Source organism: Barbus barbus (genome assembly GCF_936440315.1).
Source record: "Barbus barbus genome assembly, chromosome: 31".
In the NCBI taxonomy this organism is placed as follows: domain Eukaryota; kingdom Metazoa; phylum Chordata; class Actinopteri; order Cypriniformes; family Cyprinidae; genus Barbus; species Barbus barbus.
The window spans coordinates 14775520-14798284 of record NC_136759.1 but is presented as its reverse complement, the minus strand read 5'-3'; the positions used below and the strand labels follow the sequence as shown (position 1 = coordinate 14798284).

At 36.4% G+C, this 22765-nt stretch overlaps 3 protein-coding genes across 4 annotated transcripts; 2 read left to right on the top strand and 1 right to left on the bottom strand.

The window, feature by feature from the left end:
- Positions 1 to 54: 54 nt before the first annotated feature.
- LOC306851089 (uncharacterized protein) lies at positions 55 to 8325 on the top strand. Of its 2 annotated transcripts, XM_079387152.1 has the most exons (7): positions 55 to 383; positions 877 to 961; positions 1478 to 1561; positions 4184 to 4370; positions 4476 to 4552; positions 4665 to 4749; positions 6614 to 8322. In XM_079387152.1, the coding sequence occupies exons 3-7, from the start codon at positions 1529 to 1531 to the stop codon at positions 8053 to 8055; spliced, it is 1824 nt and encodes a 607-aa protein (XP_079243278.1). In that variant the 5' UTR covers positions 55 to 383; positions 877 to 961; positions 1478 to 1528; the 3' UTR covers positions 8056 to 8322. The 2 variants fall into 2 exon arrangements, with proteins under 2 accessions (XP_079243278.1, XP_079243277.1); XM_079387151.1 differs by lacking the exons at positions 55 to 383; positions 877 to 961; positions 1478 to 1561 and adding an exon at positions 3774 to 4038 and having other exon boundaries at positions 6614 to 8325.
- A 1537-nt stretch (positions 8326 to 9862) lies between these two features.
- On the top strand, positions 9863 to 14433 carry LOC306851692 (uncharacterized protein). Its single transcript, XM_079388126.1, has 4 exons — positions 9863 to 10090; positions 10538 to 10760; positions 10847 to 10920; positions 11900 to 14433. Exons 1-4 carry the CDS (start codon positions 9914 to 9916, stop codon positions 13301 to 13303), a joined length of 1878 nt encoding a protein of 625 aa, XP_079244252.1. The 5' UTR covers positions 9863 to 9913; the 3' UTR covers positions 13304 to 14433.
- Positions 14434 to 16929: 2496 nt separating this feature from the next.
- On the bottom strand, positions 16930 to 19594 carry LOC306851213 (uncharacterized protein). The gene is made up of 2 exons (XM_079387369.1): positions 19490 to 19594; positions 16930 to 19211 (listed from the first exon to the last, which is right to left on the bottom strand). Exon 2 carries the CDS (start codon positions 19176 to 19178, stop codon positions 17334 to 17336), a length of 1845 nt encoding a protein of 614 aa, XP_079243495.1. The 5' UTR covers positions 19179 to 19211; positions 19490 to 19594; the 3' UTR covers positions 16930 to 17333.
- Between the last annotated feature and the right edge of the window lie 3171 nt (positions 19595 to 22765).

Genomic DNA, 22765 nt, shown 5'->3' with positions numbered 1-22765 from the left:
ATGAACTAAAGAGGAAGTGTTTAGGGCAGAGTGCAACTTTTCCAGTTAGTTTGCATACCTGACGTATAATTACAATATAATGATTTGGCTTCATGTTGAGGATTTGTTATTCACGATCTATTAGGATCATTTGACTGCATGTATTCAAACTGGTCCAACCTGGACTGCCAATGCAGAAGGTTTTTCTTCTAAATTTTGCTGAAATATTATTTTGAAATAATATTGGAGCATAGTTTCTCATTTCTGCACTGGTCACTATGTCCAGGTATGGGCTTTTTCAGAGTCAAACTGCTCTATTGATCTTATTAATGCCAGATACACCAAAGACATGCAGCTCTGTTGAACCGCATCTCAACATGAAACAAAACGACACTCAGACTCAGGTAAGAGTTTGTGTTATTAAAATTGTTTGTAACTTGAATGGTTGCAGGTGGCTAGCTTGTATCCTGCCTCCTCTGTCATTTTAAAAACAAGATAGATTTTTTTTCCTATTAAAATATTGACAACAATATGCTTATATTCCTTGATAGCAAATTGGTAGTACAGTATGAAGTGCTGGTATGGTATATAATATGCATTTGAAGAGTTCAGATGCAAAAGCCTCTAAGTGCCATCTGAAATTTTCTTCTAAAATGAGCATTTGTATCAGGCTCCTATATTTATGTTCAGTTGTTTCACTTTAATTGCATAGAAAAGGACCTATACATTGCCATAAGAGTAAAAATTACTGAACCTAAACATAGGAACCTGATAAAAATGCTCATTTTAGATTAAATTAGGCACTTCGAGGCTTTTGCATCTGAACTATTCATTTGAAAATTTAAGTACTATTTGTTTGTTTACATGTAAAACATTTCCATGTGATGTGAAGTACAGCCTGCACAGGAGAGTCATGCAAACAGATGTCCTTTAGTGGAGGACAGAGCAGAAGAAGACATTCAGACTGTAGTCATCGGTGCTGGTAAGGTAAAGTTGTTATAACTCGCTTATAATTTGTTATTCATTTATAAATAAGTACATCTGCTGGTTGTTGGGTGGAAAACTAAGATTTCCCCACTAAGATTTTTCACCCTGCTTTTTTACTCCTTATTTTAGCTTTTATGTCATTTATATGCTAGTTTTTCCCCTACAAGTTCACCTAATTCATGCATTTAGAATTCTTAAAACAGTCTTAAAATGTTACATTTACTTATAAAAAAAAAGTATGATATTGATTTACATGACAGTACATCAGAATTTCATTTATTCTTACTTTTTTTGCCAAATAAGTAATATTTGCACCAAATTTTTATTTCCATTTTGGTATTTAAAATAAAATAAAAAATAGGAAAAAAGCCCTTTAATATATTCTAGTTTCAATAGGAAATATATAGTAACAAAAGGCATTTTGTGTGATCTTTTGAAGCACTTCTGTCATGAGGAATCATTAATAGCTTATATGTTCAACACTAATTTGTATTATTGTGTTGTTTTTCAGCAGGTTGTTCTGAAGATCAGGAAAGCGTGTTACAGACGTCAACAGAGCGACATGAAAAGCCACAAGAGGACGAGTCTTTTGAATGTGAGCAGTGTGGAAAGGCCTTTCCAAAGATGTTTTCTCTTTTTCGACACAAACGTGTGCATTCGGTCATAAAGCAGCACTGTTGTGAAAAATGTGGGAAGAAGTTCTCACAATTAAGAGCGCTGGAGACTCATTTCCGCAAACATACGCAGAAGTTTGAGAAGAAGAAATTTCCCTGCGCTACTTGCGGAAAGAGTTTCAAAGATCTCTCAGCACACGAACGGGTCCATGCAGAAGTCAGGCCGTTTACCTGTGATATATGTGGACAGGGATTCACAGTCAAAGGCAGCTTATACATGCACCAAAGGGTGCACACCGGTGAAAAACCGTACACATGTGACACCTGTGGAAAAAGTTTCTCTCTAATAGGCACCCTAAACTGCCACAAGAAGTTTCATTCAGATGACAGGCCGATAAAATGCAGCCACTGCAATAAGAGCTTCAGGATCAAGAGTCATTTGAGACGCCATCTTCCTGTGCACACCGGTGAGAGACGATATACGTGTAAAATCTGTGGGAAAACATTTGCGCATCATGAAGCGATGTCACGTCACATCCTCATTCACACCGGCGAAAAGCCGTACATCTGTGAAGTGTGCGGTAAAAGATTTCGCCAGAGAAGCAATTTAAAAGTCCATATGCGGGTGCACCAAGAGACACAACTTAAGTGTGAAATGTGTGGGAAAACATTCCAACATGATTTTTTGCTACAGAACCATATTTTATCACACAATCATACTGGAAATTCAAAAGAAGACCAATTTTTGAATTCCAAAACTCAGCTGCAGCTGCATTCAGACAACAGCAAACCTTTTACATGCACATTATGCGAGAAGAGCTACAGCAACATATATAATCTTCGCATACACGAGAAGCTTCACACAGGCGAGACCCCGTTTAAGTGTGAGATCTGCGGTAAGGCCTTCGCTCTCAGAAAGTCCTTTAAAACACATATGTCGTGCCATTCAGGAGATAGGCCTTATAAATGCATAGCATGCTCGAAAGCGTTCAAGTGGTCTGGCTCTCTGAAAATGCATATGAAGACTCATACTGATGAAAAAACTCACAAATGTGAGACGTGTGGAAAGAGTTTTCGCTTGTATGGAAATTTAAAGCGACACAAGCGTGTCCATGCTGGGGAGAAGCCGTTCAGCTGTAAGGTCTGTGGGGAAGGGTTTCCAGAACTCCACCATCTCAAAGCACATATGCAAATCCATACTGGAGTGAAACCCTACACGTGCCAGAAGTGTGGGAAGAATTATGTATATCTTAGACATTACAATGATCACAAATGCAAACCTGTTTGAAAAAGATGTCATGGTAGTAAGGAACTGCAGGAATTTTTCATATTGTAATATTTACTAGACAAATGTTAAAGACATTTAAATAAAACATTAGGCTGAACACGCTGCTGCAGTTTTTAATGTTGCATAATATGCACCTATATAAAAAATTATTTATATTATGATACATTCATGTAGTAAAAATTGTTGATATGTTGGCATGGTTATGGAAAATCTGGAAATATGAGGCAATTTATGTGTTAATTGTGTTTTCCATGCCTGAGAAAGTAATTGAAAAGAGTCAAATAAGGAAAAGTGAATTTAAATGTTTCTAGTTGTGCTCTGATTTAAATGATTTCATCAGCTAGGTACTGCTCTTGTATAGAGCTTGTGAATCGATTTTTCGACTGTTTTTCAATGAATATTCAAACTTGTTTACAGAATTCGTGAATTTATCAGATATAAAATATATATTTTTAAAAGTGTTAAAAGAACATCCTTATCCAGGCATCAGAAATGACAAAAAAGCTTATGATCAAATCCTTTCACGACTCCGTTATTAAGAATGATATCTGGATTCTCTTAAATAAACTCACAACACTTGTTAAATCATTTCCCCTGAGCATGCAAATTAAAACGTAATTAGGAATTGTATTATTCATTTTGTAATTACTTAGGCTGGAGTCTGCTTCCTATGAGAGCGTTCAGCGACTTTTATTTTGGAAATCTGTTTCGGAAGTATATTTGAGGTCTATAGGGATCTTAGCGAAACCATTTTAAGATCAAATCATCTAATGCCCTCAACAATTTAGCACTGAATTTTAAACTCCTTAAGCTTTGTTTGTTAATCATAAGCAATTTTATGGCGAATGTCGAGCATTCAGGTACTTTTATTTTAAAATAACACAAAGAGGAAGTACTTACTGTTTAGTGCAACTTTACTGGGAGTCCGACGTTTTGTTTATTTTCTTCTCACTCTGTCCGTGCAATCTGTCAAACACAGGTTGAGTTGATTTTGCTGCATTTCTCTTAACTGTGGTCACTATGGCCCGGTTTGAGCTTTTTCAGAGTCAAACCACTCTGGTCGTGTCTTTACTGACGGACTCTGCTAAACACGAGATACGAAAGGCTTTTACAAGCAGCTCCCATGAATCCAGTCTCTCCATCAAACCAAACGATGCTCAGATTCAGATGGTGAGAAAGTCTCTTAAGTGATTTTAACGTGCTTGGTGAAATAGTGAAAGAAACCTCCTTTTGTTTACAGCCTGGATAAGTTCTTGTATTATTGTTATAGTATTAATTTGTGTTCTTAATTAAAGCAACTCTTTTATCAATGCAGCTTAATTCCATAATGGAGAGGTTTGCCAAAGAAGTGGTGCAGAAGATTTGCAGTCTCTTCAGATACTGTTCATCTGTTGCACCAGTTCCAGCTCAAATATGTTTGAATGGTCGAGAGGAGCCGAGGAAGACTTCATCTCAGATGGGACGCGATCTCAGTGGAGCAACACATAACCAAGAGTTTCAGGGTAACTTACTTGACATAGATCCTCCACATGAGTTGCAAGCCTGAAGACTTATTTTTTTTATTTTAGTATTTGTGGTGGTTATTGTTTTGTGTTCCTCTCTCACAGGAGATGCTATAACTCTCTCTGTGAGTCCTCTGAAGGATCCTGCAACAACGTCTCACCAGCAACCTTCAAACACTGAAGTGAGTTATAATGCAATGCGGTTTTAAAGAAGAATTTATAACTTAATAATAATCTATAACTTACAGTGTTATAAATGTTTGTTGAAACCCTTACATGTGATTCGTATTATAGTCTGCACAGAAAAGTAATGCAAGCAGATATCTTATGGTGGATAACAGAGCAGAAGAAACCATCCAGACACTATTCATCAGTGATGGTAAGAGTCTCAACTCCTCTTTACCTTTTACAGACATTCAGTGGCGATGTTTACATGCACAATTTTTGGTTCACTGTCTCAAATTATTTATATATATATATATATATATATATATATATATATATATATATTTATATATGATATATCAGAGGTTGCGTTAGACTTTAATTTTTTTCCATCATTTTGACGGACAAGGTCGTAAAAATTCCGTCATAATCAATTATTACCCATCATTTTAATTTTCATATTTTGATTATAATAACCCAATTAATTGCTTTTATTTTTGTTCACGTTTTAATTTTTTAATAATGAACCTAAAGGACGAGCATATAGGCATTTATTTATGAAGACAACAGATGAACACAGACTGCGTCACATGTCATGTTCAGTTCAACACCTCAGTGACAGCGGAGGACACTAAAAACAACAAAATATCCTAGTGCTGGGTAAAAAAAAAAAAAAAAAAACTTTCTCTGTATTAATAGATTCTTATTTTTATGAACCAATATTGTTTCTTAACTCCCAATCGATGCTGTTTTCATTTGATGAATGCACAGTAGGCAATAGGCTAAGCTTTGTGCGTTGTTACTTTTGATATGAAAAAAATAATAATAATAGGCCTAATAATAAGAAGAATGTAACAGGCCTACATTAATTGGAAATGCTAAATCCTCTTAATAGCCAATTGCCAATTTTTGATGCTTATCTCTGGCTATTATCTATATATATATATATATATATATATATATATATATATATATATATATATATATATATATATATATATATATATATATATATACATACATACATACATACAATAGGACATCTAAATCATTATGACTGGTATTTGTTATATATTACCAAGACATGCATTACTATACATGTCAGTGTTGTTATTGTTAACTAAAGCTATTAAAATCATTTTTTGATAACTGACAGCTGAAATAAAATTAAATATAAATGTTAGATAAATTGCTTAATAAAACTTTAACAAAAATGAATGGTAACTATTAGAAATAAAATAAGTTCAAGTTGAAGCACTAATATTACAAAAACTGAAATATAATAAATTAAAACTAAATAAAAATCAAACAAACAAACTACTATTAATAACAAAAGCACATAATAAAATGACTAAAATTCAAATGAAAACTGAAAATATAAAAATAAAGGCTATTAATAATTTAGTAATATGTATATGAATGAATGCATATAAATAATATTAAAATATTGCTTATACTAACAAAGCAATTGTTGCACACTTTAAAGCAATGCAATTATAAAACACTTCTGGTACTTTATCTGACTACACTTAAAATCAATTTAAGTGTTAGTGCTAATTAGTCTATTTATATTAGGTGTACTTAAGTAGCACAGTTGGGAAAATGTACTTATAACTATTACATTACCAATATATTTGAAATGAAATCAATTTAATTTAAACTTAGAATAACTATATAAAAGTGTACTAACATTGAACTAATTTTTAAATCATTCAAAGCACACTTTTAAGAAATACACTAATAAAAGTCCTGTATATTTTTGCAGTAATATACTTTTTTTTCAATGCGCTAAAAATCTATTTAAATCTCAGTGGTATTTAGTATACTTTTGCAGTTGCACTGAAGTACTGCTTAAGTAGAAAAATACTATTAATTAGTGAATTTATAGTGTATAAATTCATTTGTAGTACAAAAATATGTACTACAAATGCACTTGCTGGTATTAATATTATTTTTTTGTGCATTCAAGTATACTTTTTTCACCTGGGTCAGCAGCATGACTTTTTCTAAACTCTGAATATATGAATAGACTGTGATTAATGTTGATTGACCCTGAAGTTTTTTTTTTTCTCCAACAGCTGATGACAGGGGCTGGTCTGAAGATCAGGAAGGCGTATTGCTGACATCAACCGATCAACCTGAAGTTCCACGATCAAAAGAGTCTTTTGAATGCGAGCAGTGTGGAAAGACCTTTCCAAAGATGTTTTCTCTTGTGCAGCACAAACGTGTGCATTCAATCGTGAGGCCGCACAGTTGTGAAAAGTGCGGAAAGAAATTCACACTGCTGAGAGCGCTAGAGACTCACCTTCGCAAACACTCGCAAAAATTTGAAAAGAAGAAATTTCCCTGCGACACTTGCGGAAAGAGCTTCAGAGATCTCGCAGCACACAAACTGGTCCATGCCGAAGTCAAACCATTTACCTGTGAAATATGCGGACAAGGATTCACAATCAAAAGAAGTTTATACATGCACCAGAGGGTGCACACGGGCGAAAAACCATACAGATGCGACACCTGTGGAAAGTGTTTCTCCCTGATTGGCACATTGAACTACCACAAGAGAATTCATTCAAACGACAGGCCGATAAAGTGCAGCTTCTGCAATAAGAGCTTCAAATACCATAAACTTTTGAAACACCACCTCCGCGTGCACACGGGCGAGAGGCCGCATACATGCGACATCTGTGGGAAAAGCTTCGCGCTTTCCGGGACTCTAAAACGCCACCTTCTCATCCACACCGGCGACAAGCCGTACGTCTGCGAGGTGTGCGGCAGAAGATTCAATCAGAGAAGCACTCTAAAAGGCCACATGCGAGTTCACGGAGAAAAACGATTTATGTGTGAAATGTGCGGGAAAACGTTCCAGTATAATTACATTCTGAGGAACCACATTCTTACACATAATCAGATGGGAAACCCAGGCGAAAAAAGTAACGCTCAGCGCTGCGATGTGTGTGGGAAGTTCTTGAGCTCTGCCTACGCATTAAAAGCTCACTTACAGCTGCATTCAGACAACAGCAAACCTTATACGTGCACGTTATGCGACAGAAGGTACAGCAGCGTGCATTCCCTCCGGATGCACGAGCAGCTTCACACGGGAGAGAAACCTTTCAAGTGCGAGATTTGTGGTAAGGACTTTTCTCTGAGGGCTTCGTATAAAACGCATATGTTTCTGCATTCAGGAGAAAGACCTCACAAATGCGTGTTGTGTGGGAAACGATTCAAGCTGTCGAGCTCTCTGAAGATGCATATACGCACTCATACTGGTGAAAAACCACATAAGTGTGAAACGTGTGGGAAGGCGTTTCATTTATCGGCCAATTTGAAAAGACACAGGCTTGTGCACACAGGGGAAAAGCCATTTACCTGTGACATTTGTTTGAAGAGTTTCACACAGCCCAACAATTTGAAGGCGCACATGCACATTCACACTGGTAAAAAGCCATACACGTGCACTAAGTGTTGGAAAAGTTTTGCCTATCAGAGAAACTACAAAGATCACAAATGCGCTCCACTTTGAGAGATTTCAGACTGCTGAACTTATGTCTGCCTACAGGTCCTTGGATTACATGTAGGATTGTAAATCATTTTATGAAAGTTACAAGAAATGCTTGACTGTATTTATTTATAAAAATAAATCAAATGTTTTCCTTGTAGTTTTGCAAGGAAATAGTTGAACATTACATATGAATTGTTTTTGTGTATGTGTTCTTTAAATGAAGGATATCACACTAAAAACCATTGTATAAATCAAATCATGTCTTATAATAAACATAATACCAATGGCTCCACTTACAGTGGGGAAAAATTATTTGATCACTGACAAAGAAATGATCAGTCTGTAATTTTAACGGTAGGTTTATTTGAACAGTGAGAGACATAATAACAACAAAAAATCCAGAAAAACACATTTCAAAAAAAGTTATAAATTGATTTGCATTTTAATGAGTGAAATAAGTATTTGACCCCTTCATAAAACATGACTTAGTCCTTGGTGGAAAAACCCTTGTTGGCAATCATAGAGGTCAGACCTTTCTTGTAGTTAGCCAACAGGTTGCATCTCACACATGGTGTTCTTGGGCTTATAGGCAGCATTCCTCCTCCAAACACAGCGAGTTGAGTTGATACCAAAGAGCTTGATTTTTGTCTCATCTGACCACAACACTTTCACCCAGTTCTCCTCTGAATCATTCAGATGTTCATTGGCAAACTTCAGACGGGCCTGTACATGTGCTTTCCTTCACAGCATAGTGTGTTACTAATTGTTTTCTTGGTGACTATGGTCCCAGCTGCCTTGAGATCATTGACAAGATCCTTTTGTGTAGTTCTGGGGTGATTCCCCACCGTTATCATGATCATTGAAACTCCACGAGGTGAGATCTTGCATGGAGCCCCAGACCGAGGGAGATTGACAGTTATTTTGTGTTTATTCCATTTGCGAATAAATCGCACCAACTGTTGTCACCTTCTCGCTAAGCTGCTTGGCGATGGTCTTGTAGCCCATTCCAGCCTTGTGTAGGTCTACAATCTTGTCCCTGACATCCTAGGACAGCTCTTTGGTCTTGACCATGATGAGTTTGGAATCTGATTGATTGATTGCTTCTGTGGACAGGTTGTATTTTATACAGGCAACAAGCTGAAATTAGGAGCCCTCCCTTTAAGAGAGTGCCCCTAATCTCAGCTCCTTACCTGTATAAAAGACACCTGGGAGCCAGAAATCTTGCTGATTGATAGGGGATCAAATACTTATTTGACTCATTAAAATTCAAATCAATTTATAATTTTTTTTTTTTTAAATGCGTTGTTGTTATTCTGTCTCTCACAGTTCAAATAAACCTACCATTAAAATCATAGACTGAATCATTTTTTTCCCCACTGTAGGATATTTGAGTCTACTTATTAATATTCTTTTATTACTATATATATATATATATATAGTATATACATTATAAATTAATGTAGGCTATATATTTACACAATATATTTATATATATTTATATAATTAAGTATACAATTATATATGTGATGCAAGGACGAGAGTTTATTATAAAGAAGTCATTATAAATTGTAACATTTACAGATGATACTCATAATGTGACTATGTGAAGGAAAATTCAGCTTTTTTAAAATAAATAAAATAAAAAAAGAGTAGGCTGTATAAGACAGTATTATGAATATAATGAATATTAACAATAAAAAGAATCATAAAGAATAACGAATGTACCATATAAATGAATATGAAAAATATATCAATAATACGTTTTGTCAAACGTAGCAAATAAACTCCAGTCCAGTGAGGGGCAGCAGTGAGCACAAATGCTTCTCTACCCAATACAAGAGAACATAACGAGCACTGGAATAGCTTGATTGAAAATGTTATGATTTCTGTCACCAGAAACAGAAGAATAATGTCGTTGCTGGAGTCTGAGGTTGTCTCTGTTCTGGAGACACTCGTAAAGACAACAGTAAATGAAATGGCGAAAGTCATGGACTCATCAGCCATACCTCCACAAACTAACGGTACAGCAGACAAGTCTGTCACCCTGGACTTTACAGTAAGTATAAGTTACTAAAAGTGCACGAAATTACCGTTTTTCTTGCTTGCTGCGTTTGTCTTTAAGCTATACTTCATAACCTGCATGACTTGATTAATATATGATTAAATGTTTTTAGTAAATAACCTAATACAATTATGTCTGGGGCACAGTCACAGATAAAATTATAATTTAAGCGTAATATTTAGCATTTTGTAACCTTGTTAAAAAAAATTAGCATTCCTTAAAATGGTGATACCCAAATAACTTAATTTAGAGTAAATAATTCCATACCGGTTTCTCAGTTTGTTTACAAATTGACTGCATTTGTATAGCTCAGATATTGGGTAACAATCCTGTTATCAAAGTTACTGTAAGAAAAAATTATCCTGTCAGGTCCTGTAGCTAATCCTTACTAAATGGCAGCTTAATGTAGGCTAATATAATTGATTTGTTCCTATATTTCAGACACAGTTGAACTCTGTGTTAGAACGTAATGCAAAGGAAGCTGTGGAGAAAATATGCCAGCTTTTCTCTGCACGTCTGCACAAAGAAATGATTCCAAGTGCACAGGATGATATGAAAACAAGACTGAAGCAAGCTGAGAAACGGCACAAGACTGTACAAGGAGAGACTAATCTAACTGACAGTGGTCTTCAAAGACGTCAGTCCACTGACCAGCTTACTCTAGGTGAGATTCAATGCTTATGCTTCATCCACACCACTGTGCTTCTCAGAGCAAATCTTCAAGATTTATGATCTGCTGTGCCATTGCAGTCTCTGCGGAGAAAATCGCCATTGTTGTGAGCTGGGGACAGGAGGAGATCATAGACACTGACCATGTGAAAACAGTAAGTCATTCAAACATAATAGTGCGCAACCGTTCGGTTCTGAAAGTAAAAATCACTTTTTTGCCATGTCTAATTGATCAATTTTCAGTGAAGAATCACCCAACTACCCAAATTCTAAAGAGCGGTCAGAAAATCATTCCCACTACACTCTGAAATTATTTAAATTATTTATAAATTTATTATAAATTAGTGCTGTCAAACGATTAATTGCGATTAATCGCATCCAAAATAAAAGTTTTTGTTTGCTTAATATATTTGTGTGTTCTGTGTATATTTGTTATGTATATATAAATACACACACATACAATATATATTTTGAAAATATTTACATGTATTTACATGTCTGTATTTATATCCATATAATTTACATGATAAATAAATATATTTAATATATAAACAACATATTTTTCTGAAATATATACATGCATGTATGTGTATTTATATATACATAATAAATATACACAGCGCACATATATTATGTAAACAAAAACTTTTATTTTGGATGCGATTAATCGTTTTCCTGCACTATGCATTAATTACACTCAAAGTGTCTAATTCATCTCAGAAATTGTTGGTTTGGTTCAAAGTTATAAACACTTAAAATCCTTCAGGAGAAGATGAAGAAAAAATTATCACAGTTTCCACAAAAAAGTTTTTTTGAGAGACTTTTTTTTAACATTAATAGCAAGACAAAAATGACTTATTGAGTACCAAATCAGCATATTAGAATGATTTCTGAAGGAACATGTGACACTAAGTAATGACTAGTAATGAAAATTCTTTTTTTTTTAAATAAATAATTTAAAAATACATTCAAACAAAAAAAAGTGTAATAATATTTCAAAATTATTACAAAAACTGTACTACAAAATATTACAGAACATTTTACTAACCCAAAACATTTGAATTTTAGTGTATACCGCAGTAATACATTCCTTTCGTGTTGACCTAAATTGTTCTCTTTTTCTGTTTTGAAAAGCCCACTAAAACACAGAAGACGGCAATCATTAGAGCAGAAAAGTCAGCGGACTGTTCAGAAAACAGCAACCATCCTCAGTTTGTGGTGTTGCAGGACAATGATGCTGAGGACATCAGCTGCTTGGGACTGCAAAATACTAAAAACTCCTCTGTGACTCAGGAGGATGCAAGAGCATCTAGAAGCTTGAGTGTGTCAAAAAGCAGAGGTGTGCGGGTGAGCCGTCAGAAGAAAGGTAAAACACTCAGCTGTAAACAATGTAAAAGAAAATTTGACTCGATTGTTCTGTTGAGAGCTCATCAGGTCGTTCATGTGGCGGCAGAGAAACCCTTTAGTTGCTTGCGGTGTCATCGGCGTTTTGGAAGTAAAGGCAGTTTAGATGTACACTACCAGCTTCATACTGACAAGAGCCCTTATGTTTGCAATCAATGCGGCAAGACTTTCACCAAACACAAACAGCTGAAGGGTCACCAGAGGATTCATAACGTAGACAAGACTTTTGCGTGTCAAGTTTGTGGGAAGTCTTTTCATCAAGCTTACTGTCTCAGGAAGCATCTGATCGTGCATTCGGGAGAAAAGCTGCATAAATGTGACATATGTGAGAAGAGCTTCAACTTTCGTAACAATCTACTTCGCCACAAGAGAATCCATACAGGCGAGAAGCCGTTCACCTGCCAGATGTGCGGCCGAAGTTTCAACCAGCTCGATTCACTGAAGGCACACCATCTAACTCACACCGGCGAGAAACCACACAAATGCAAAATGTGCAATCAGGGCTTTGTCCAGAAGTTTCTGCTTCGGCTGCATGAGGGAAAGTACGCGGAACAAAACGGACACCACTGTTGTGTATGCGGGATAGTCATGGGTTGCATAAACACCCTAAAAATGCATCTGCCGATTCATGAGAGAGAGTTGCCAGTCAATTGTACAGTGTGCAGCGAGACACTCAGTTCCATCAACATCTTGAAATCTCACCAGCACAAACACACTGTGACTAACAAACACAGCTGTTGTTTGTGTGGAAAGGGCTTTCAGAGTGTGGCCGGTGTGAAAACTCACGAAAGGGTTCATACGGGAGAAAAGCCCTTTATTTGTTCGGTGTGCGGGAAGACATTTCGGCAGCAGAACTGCCTTAAGGCTCACCAGACCTCACATAGCGGTGAAAAACCTTTTAGTTGTGACGCATGCGGGAAAGGTTTTTCAACCTTGGGAAATCTCCGTCGACATCAGCGCATACACACCGGAGAAAAGCCATTCAAATGCACCGAATGCGGGCGGGAATTTAACCAGTCGAATTCACTCAAAGCTCACATGCATATACATACAGGAGAGAAGCAGTATGTGTGTGACAAGTGTGGGAAGAGTTTTGCTTATCTCAGAAATCTGAGGTGCCATAAATGTGTATAAATTTAAAGGGATCGTTCACCTGAAAAAGAAAATTCTGTCATCATTTGCTCTTGATGTGGTAATGCAAACACCTTTGGAGTCTACTGAATTTTATTGTATTGACAAAAAAGGCATTTCTAAAAATATCTTCTTTTGTGTTCCAACAAAAAATAAGTAAACGAGTAAATGATGGCAGAATTGACATTTTTGGGTGAACTATCCCTTAGTTTAACTGTTTAACTGTTCCAAATAGACCAGACAGGGTTATGTGTGTCTTCATTTCCATATGCTGATTTCTTTAAGATATAAATATTTTAATGTAAAAGATCCTTTAAATATGTTTATTGTACTGTTGATCTTTAAATTTATGTTAAGTAATCTGTAAATACTTTGACAAATAAATCAAAGTCAACATATTATCTAGTGATTCTAGTCTTTTAATGTCTATTTAAATGGGCTGACTTTTTTTCTTCTTTTGTTACCTTGTAGGGCTGTCTTTTTATAATTAGTTTGATTTTACTGCACACAAAAACCAAAATGAAAAAGAACTGTATACGATTGTGGATTGTGATCTTGTTCTGATAAAATCAGAACATCCAATTATAACACAGTTTATTCATTGGGAATTTTTCAGTTCACTTTGAGGACAATCTTAACGGGATAGCGTACCCAAATATGAAAATTCTGTCATCATTTGCTCACTCTCCTGATGTCCCAGATGTGTATGACTTTTTTTTTCTGTGGAACACAAACAGCTTTTTAGAAAAATAATCCATCTCTGGCATTCCATGCAATGTAAGTGTAAGTACACCTTTAAAGTTGACATTTCAAAAATCACACAAAATGAATGTGACAGTAATCATATGACCCCAGTTGTTCAAATGTCTTATAAAACAAAACCATAAATTTGTGTGAGAAAAATACTATAAGGCATCACTTCCAGCCAATTATCACATTCGCGTTCATGAGTTCACGTAAAAGTTAGCACATTGTGAAACTCTTGCGAGAAGTCACGGTCTTGTGTGATTCCACATTGTTTCTCGTGTGAGCTTCAATACACGCTTTTGTCATTTTGAGTGGAGTATCCCTTTAAGAACTGTGAGCAACATGCATGCATATAATGTTATATTTTGATTAAAGGGATCATGATCATTTATATATATCCTACATCATTTGTCTAGGTTCTAGTTCGTTACATGGTCTGTAATAGTACTTTGTTGATTTGACCCCATTTGTTATGAATTTACATACTTGGAATATTAGTCAAGGCAATACAGTATTACTAATACTGTGCTGGTGCCACAACAGTCAAAACATTATTTGTAGTGGATATTCTGCATTTGTCTACACTCATTTCCTAGATGTTTAATCACTTCACCCTATTCTATTCTTAGGTTGATGATACATAGGGCAACCTTTTGAGCAGTGTTGATGGGCATTGGTTAATATTGCTGTTAACAGACAACCAGGTGAAACACAAGGCCCTATGACCGATCTAAAGTATCCAGATATAAATTTATTACGCATTCTCAGTGGGGAAGTGCCCAACCAACAATGCTCAAAAAAAAGTTGCCCTGTGTATCATCAGCTTTAGTTACCATATTAATTGAAAATCTTCTGCATTTATAACTTTAGAGACAACAAAAACCAGGTGAGTTTTTTTTTCAGGGTTGGAGCTAAACTGTGCAGGACATTGGTGACGTTGCCTACCCCTGGTGTACACAAAGTAGCACTGCGCTCACAAACGCTGCTTTATCAGGCATTACCGGCAAAATGAAATGAAAATGAGACCAATTGGACCAAGTACCGCAGATTAACATCACGCAAAGGAGGGGTTTGGAAAAATGAATCGTATGGGAGTCCTTGAGCAAGTAAGGTAAAAATGAATGCGGATGACAAAACAATGAAAGTGTTTTTTCACCTTGCATGCAAGTCAAGCTGTTATTGGGGACTTCCCAAAACCCAAATATGAACCTTACCCATAATAGGGGCACTTTAATCTTAATTTAATCAGGATTTATATATATATATATATACAGTATCTCACAGAAGTAAGTACACCCCTCACATTTTTGTAAATATATATTTTCATGTGACAACACTGAAGAAATGACACTTTGCTACAATGTAAAGTAGTGAGTGTACAGCTTGTATAACAGTGTAAATTTGCTGTCCCCTCAAAATAACTCAACACACAGCCATTAATGTCTAAACCGCTGGCCACAAAAGTGAGTAGGGCTACACCCAAGTGAAAATGTTCAAATTGGGCCCAATTAGCCATTTTCTCTCCCAGGTGTCATGTGACTTGTTAGTGTTACAAGGTCTCAGGTGTGAATGGGGAGTAGGTGTGTTAAATTTGGTGTTATCGCTCTCACTCTCTCATACCGGTCACTGGAAGTTCAACATGGCACCTCATGGCAAAGAACTCTTTGAGAATCTGAAAAAATGAATTATTGCTCTACATAAAGATGGCGTAGTCTATAAGAAGATTGCCAAGATCCTGAAACTGAGCTGCAGCACGGTGGCCAAGACCATACAGCGGTTTAACAGGACAGGTTCCACTCAGAACAGGCGTTGAGTGCACGTGCTCAGCGTCATATCCAGAGGTGGTGTTTGGGAAATAGACATATGGGGCAGTTGTGGCCTAATGGATAGAGAGTTGGACTTGTAACCCAAAGGCTGTGGGTTCGAGTCTCAGGTCTGGCAGGGATTGTAGGTGGGGAGAGTGAATAACAAATACCCTCTCCACCCTCTCGACTGAGGTGAGACCCTTGAGCAAGGCACCGAACACCCAACTGCTCCGGGTGTATGTTCACTACTGCGTGTACACTTGGATGAGTTAAATGCAGAGAACAAATTCCGAGTATGGGTCACCATACTTAGCCACACACCACTTTCCCCATATGAGTGATGCCAGCATTGCTATTGCTGCAGAGGTTGAAGGGGTGGGGGGTCAGCCTGTCAGTGTGCAGACCATACACCGCACACTGCATCAAATTGGCTGCATCAAATCGTCATGGAGGAGTGGAAGAGGAATCCAGTGGCAACCTGTGAAGCTCTGGTGAACTCCATGCCCAAGAGGATTAAGGCAGTGCTGAAAAATAATGGTGGTCACACAAAATATTGACACTTTGGGCCCAATTTGGACAAACCTTAGGTTAAAACCTTTAGCAACTTTCACAAAAGTGATTTGTACTCACTTTTGTGGCCAGCGGTTTAGACATTAATGACTCTGTGTTGCGTTATTTTGAGGGGACAGCAAATTGACATTGTTATACAAGCTGTACACTCACTACTTTACGTTGTAGCAAAGTGTCATTTCTTCAGTGTTGTCACATGAAAAGATATAATAAAATATTTACAAAAATTGTGAGGGGTGTACTCACTTCTGTGAGATACTGTGTATACATGTGTATATATATGTCCTTTTTGTGAGTTTCCAGTCATTATTGACAGGCTAGGCCAATAAAATGAAGTACACAGAAAATGTGATCAAACCTAGTTTTGCAGAAAATTAACCACAGTTTGCTTAGATAAAATAGAAAAACTCAGACGAGTAAGTGGAAATTCCCTCTAGCAGCGTCAGGATGTGGCCTTTTTTTTAAATGCATAATACTGTCACACAAGTAAAGAGGCTGTAAGTATTTGGCATAGCAGTTTATAAACATTAAATCTCAGATAAATCATATTTCAGTGTTTTATGGAATATCATCATGTATATTGCTCCTCTGATGCCAACAGTTGCATGCATTTCAGAGGTCAAAAGCATAAATCATTTGCACACAAGAAGTGCTGGTTTCATGTCTCAACACTTTAACCACACAGATCTCAGAGTTTAGCACAGCACAGATAGCTAGATTTTAAATTAAAAGAAAACCCAGAGTGAAAGCAATGAGAACCATTAATTTCTCTTTGTTAAAAGAGATACATGCAGAACTTGCACAATGTGGTGATAATGAATATGGGAAAAGAGCTGGAAAATAAAGATTTTGACCAGAGGAGCACATGGGTGTAGTTTTTACTAAGTGAGTATTACTGTTAAACCACCGACTTAGAGAATGAACACACAAGAGCAATCCCATGGATTCCCATTAAGATAGATACGTGTTAGATTTGCTAGAGGCATCAGAGTCCCTTTGTCCATATAGCGCAGTTGATTAAATTTTATATCAAGTTCACGTAACATCACTAAGCCTTCAAACTGTTTTGGATGAATGTGCTGGATCTGGTTTCTGTCCAAATGGAGCTCTTCCAATCTGGATAGAGCAGAAAACACTTTGGTGGGCAAGTGTGTGAGCTGGTTGGTTTCCAGGTGGAGCCTTTTGAGATTTATCAAAGATGTGAAGATGTCATCTGGAAGTTTATCAAGGGCGTTGAATCTCAGATCCAGCTTTTTCAATGCAGACAGATCTTTGAAGGCATCAGAGGAGATGGAACGCAGTTTATTGTTGGACAAATCCAGAAACCTCAGTTTTGTAAGACCTGTGAAAAATCCAATAGGGATAGTTTCTATCTGGTTTTCATTCAGCAATAACTCCCGTAAATGATTAAGAGTAGTCAGTAGATCTTCAAAGGGTCTTGACAGGTGGTTGTTGCTGAGTTTCAGAGTCTGCAGTTTGACTAAGTGTTTAAAGGACAATTTTGGAATGTAGCGGATATGATTGTTCTCCAGGTTAAGATCCCTCAGATGACGTGTCCTTTTGAAGAGGTGCATGGGAATCTTCACAAGGTCATTGTTGGAAAGATCGAGATGCTTAAGTTTCCTCAGCTTCGTAAATGTGTTTGAATTGAGCTCCGAAATGTGATTGTTGTCCAGTTGTAGATCTTCCAAAGCTGAAAGTGGGTGAAAGAGGTCTGGTGGAATTACAAAAATATTATTGCTGTCGAGCTGAAGTTCTGTTACCCTGCTTAAGTTATTGAACAAGCCGTTATGAAGCAACATCAGATCGTTGTGATACAAATTAAGGCTCTTAAGCTTTCCCAAGTCTTGAAACACATGTGACGTTAGCATCTGCAACTGATTGAAACTCAGATCCAATGCGTCCAGCTGGGAAAGACCTCTCAGCGAACCATCGGATATGGAAACAAGAGTATTATGACTCAGATCCAAATGCTTCAGCATGGGAATCTCAGAGAAAATATCCTCAGGAACTGAAGTTATGGTATTTCTTTGAAGATAGAGGCTAGTAAGGTTCAGAGTGTCCTGAAGAACACCAGTAGGTACGGCAACTAGTCCATTTCGACTAAGATCAAGGTGATTTAGCCCTATGGCACCCTTAAAACTCCCATTACATACACTTTTTAGGTTGTTCATTGACAGATAAATTTGATCTAGATGTGTGCAGTTTTCAAACACACCTACCTCGACCATCTTGATCATGTTATTTCTCAATTGGAGGACCTTAAGGGCAGGAGCTCCATCCAGGAGCCCGTAGGATAAACTCAATATCTTGTTCATATTCAGATTAAGGATCTGAAGCTTGATCAGACCATAAAGGAACTTCTGAGGAAGTGTTGAAATGTGGTTGTCACTGAGATCCAACATTTTGAGGTTCAACAGCCCCTGAAACTGGCTTGGTGTTAATATGCTCAGTCCATTTCCACTCAAAAATAGCTTTGTAAGATTGCTCATGTTCTGCCAGTTGCTAGCGAGTGACAATTTAAAGACATTCTTGGTGAGATCGATAATCAACAATCCTTCCAAACCTTCATCTGGGAGAGCTTTAATCATATTATGTGTAGCATATAATTGCTTGGTACTCTGAGGCAGATGAGGGAGCTCCAGAAGTCTCTGGTTCGAACAAATGATAATGTCATAATCTTCACATTTGCAGGGTTTCGGACAGGCATCAACCACTGCGATGAGAGCCAAAACCATTGACAAAAGCCACAACATTTTTAATGATATGATCTGCAGGAACCTAGAAACCTAGAAGTTAGATTGTGACACAATGTGAAACCGGGCATATGTGTATATTCAAATATTCTCACTTTCACTTTAAACAACTGGCAATGAGTTACGAGACAGAATGAAAGCATGCTTTTTTAGCAGTAGATCCATTCTCAGCCACCATATTTGCTCATTTTTCATTAGTATTAGAAATTAATCACGTGCCTATATGTTTATCTACACATAATTTATGAATCAGCTACTTTGATATCTCATATCTCTTTGAAATGACTCTTAAAGTGTGTAGACAGACTTACCTGCACAAATATCCAGCCTGCAAAACGGAGTGCTTGTGAAAGTCAAATGTCCTGTATCACAATAGAATAACAAAAAAACGACCTGTCAGCAGAACAACTGAGCTTAAAAGGCCCTATCTGTGATGTCACATGCGATGTGTTCTTGAAAGAAAAAAAATCATCTTAACCACAGCTGAAATCTCAGAGCTTGGGTGAGCTCAACAAACACGTTAGATAACAACACAATATAAACATGAATGGAAACTGTGAATGACAATTACTGCTAAAGCTTTTTATGAAATACATACATGCATATATAAATGTATTGATATTGATATAGCATACATATACAGTAAAAACTGGTGCTCTACACTCTAAAAAGCGCTGGGGGTTTTTCAACCCAAATGCTGGGTTGAGGCCGCTGGGTAAGGACTTTGGGTTGTTTTACCCCAATTTTGGGTTGAAAATTGGTCTTTATTTTAATTTTATTTTTATTCAAAGAACTATAACATGTTATCAAGAAACAAAATAATAAAAAAAGGAAAAGAAAAATATAGAAAGACAAATTACAACAAACAAAACACTTGCCAGGGGGAGGAAAGTATTAAACTTAAAAAAAACAAAAACAAGAAATACATATAACGTTACATGTACTGTATATATAAAATTAAAATAAATACTGTAAAATTCACAAACTTTCAAAGTTCTTACAGCTTTCTTATTCACAGTCTCTGATTATAAATACATATTTCAGTTAACAAAACCAATGAAAAACCCAATTTTATGGTACATTTACACTTATGAATGTGAAATTTGGTCAACAGCTTAAGTAAATTAAGTAAAAGTACTGTTCCTCTTGGTCAGGATAGTCAGTAAAGCCAAAAAGTACCTTTTCCCATAAGAGTGAAAAAGGTTTTAAACACTGAATATTCTCACTAATAAACTTTTGGACCTTACACCATAGTGTAACCGAGTATGTACAGTGCCAAAATAAGTGCAAGGCAGTTTCCTCATATTCATTATGTAACGGGTCGAACGAGACGTGAGGATCCATGTGCAAGCTTTTATTAATAAACAGTCAAATAACAGGCAGGGTTATCAAACAACAGCAAACAGGTATAGCACAGGCAAGACACAAGAGTATTCCTAAAACAAGCGTGGGTCTTTGATCGGCAAACAATATCCAACAGGGCAAGGCAGAGAGATAATCCAGGTAAACGAGCAGTAGTCCAAGCGAGGTGCAAACAGAGTCCGAACGGCAAGGCAAAGGGTTAATCCAGGAAACGCAGGCAAGAAGCGAAACACTAGAAAACACACAAGGCAAGACTAAAACAACAAAGAGGGTTCCGTATCGCAGCTAAAACTAGAAGAGTTATAAATGCAGAACAATACTGAAACTAAACAGAAAAACACAGAATGGCTTGGTAAGGCAGCTAACGGGAGTTATGTACGGCAGAGAGGAAGAGGAAGTCCATGGTTTAAGTAGGGTGTGTGTGATTGTGTGATAATTCTCAGGTGTGAGCATGATTAGTGCAATCAGCTGTATATGTGTTGTCAGTGCAATGGATGATGGGAATTGTAGTTCGTGGGTGAAGTGCAACAGTAGTGTGGTATGGGTGCAAGAGTCAGTGTGATGGAGGAGTGACCTCTGGTGGGGAGTAAACAGAAGTCCACAGACCAGATTCGTGACAGATTACAAAAAGTACAATTTACATTTATTCCTTTTTTAAATTTTTGTAAATAATGATTTGCTGGATAAAATCTGTGAATAAGCTTATAAGAAACTTCTTTAATCTTATTTCTAAGATGATATTTTTGTGGTAACAACCACACTTTCCTCCAGCAAATAAATTTTCCATTTAATAAGGAGACCCAGTGAGACAAAATATAAGGTACAGTAACAATTTCTCTTTGGAAAAGAGTACGAATAGCTCTATTATTACTCTTGAGGTGATGAAAAACAAATTTGACCAACATAAGATTTAGTAACATCAAAAGACACTGAACCGTGAGAATGGTCTTTATCAATACCTCTAAATAGAATTTGTGTACCAGAAGGAATTGAACCAAAAACCATTGCAAATTCTTTTTGAGTGACTGATATTTTATAATAAGAAAGGAATTCATCATAAGAAAAGAGTGTAACCAATTTATTATCGTTGCCAAACCAGTTCTTTAAAAAAAAAAAAAGAGATTTGTGTTTTTAAAGAATGTTTCTGTTATTCCAGATGAAATACCGATGCAGAGAAAAATTGTGCTTATATATTAATGGCCAAGATAGGAGCACTTGTTTGTGGAAAGCAAATAACTTAACTGGAATTTTATCTATATTATAATTACACAGCAAAACAAAACTAAGACCAGCAATATTTGAAAAAGCATAGTGAGGGATAAAATTCCAGACAGAAGTGGGGTTTTTTAAGTGATGCTTAATCCAATTAATTTTAAAGGTATGGTTCATTGTGGTGAAATCTAAGAAATTAAGGACAATGACATATCCCCCAAACTGATGCAACAGTGGTTTTAAAGGAGGACGCTACCCTGGATGTTGTATAAAGAGATCATGCAAATTGACAGTGATGCATGATCTGTATTCATGGACTATGAAACAAACTATAAGTGTATCATTTGTAAAAACAAAATGTTAAATGTGTTGTTTAGTAGAAATGGAGTTTGCAAGCTGTCATTCATACACATGCTCACATTTTTTCACACACATGCATCGGTTGAATGTTATAATATCAGTGTTAATATTGTGTTTTTTTTGTGTACTGTCATGCCAGAATAGTTTGTAAAGAACTTAACTATTAACTAATTGTACAATTATTGTATAATAGTGTTTTTGTATATTTTTATACAATATATTCAATTTACCAAAAAAGTCAAATTTGATCAGAAGTTATATTCAACAAATGTTCAATGCTTCATTTATAAACTCTGCAGCTGTTAATGCCATTTTCTGCATTTCTTCTTACATGCATGTTACTTTTTGACAGTTTTCTCTTGTTTTTAATAAATATTTACCTTTTGAAAGTCATTCTTTGTGTGATTTTAAAATGAACAAGATTTGTAGGTTTAATGCCTATGGGATCATTTTAGCCTAGCAATGTAGTCATTTTAAATCATAAAAAAGCAACCCAGCATGCTGGGTTAAACATAATAACCCAACTTGTTGGGTTAAAATAACCCAGCGCTGGGTTCGTCCCTTCCTGACCCAGCACTGGGTTGCCAAAATAACCCAAATTGGGTTGTTTTTAACCCAGCGGTTTTTAGAGTGTAGATTCTCAGCTCACCAGC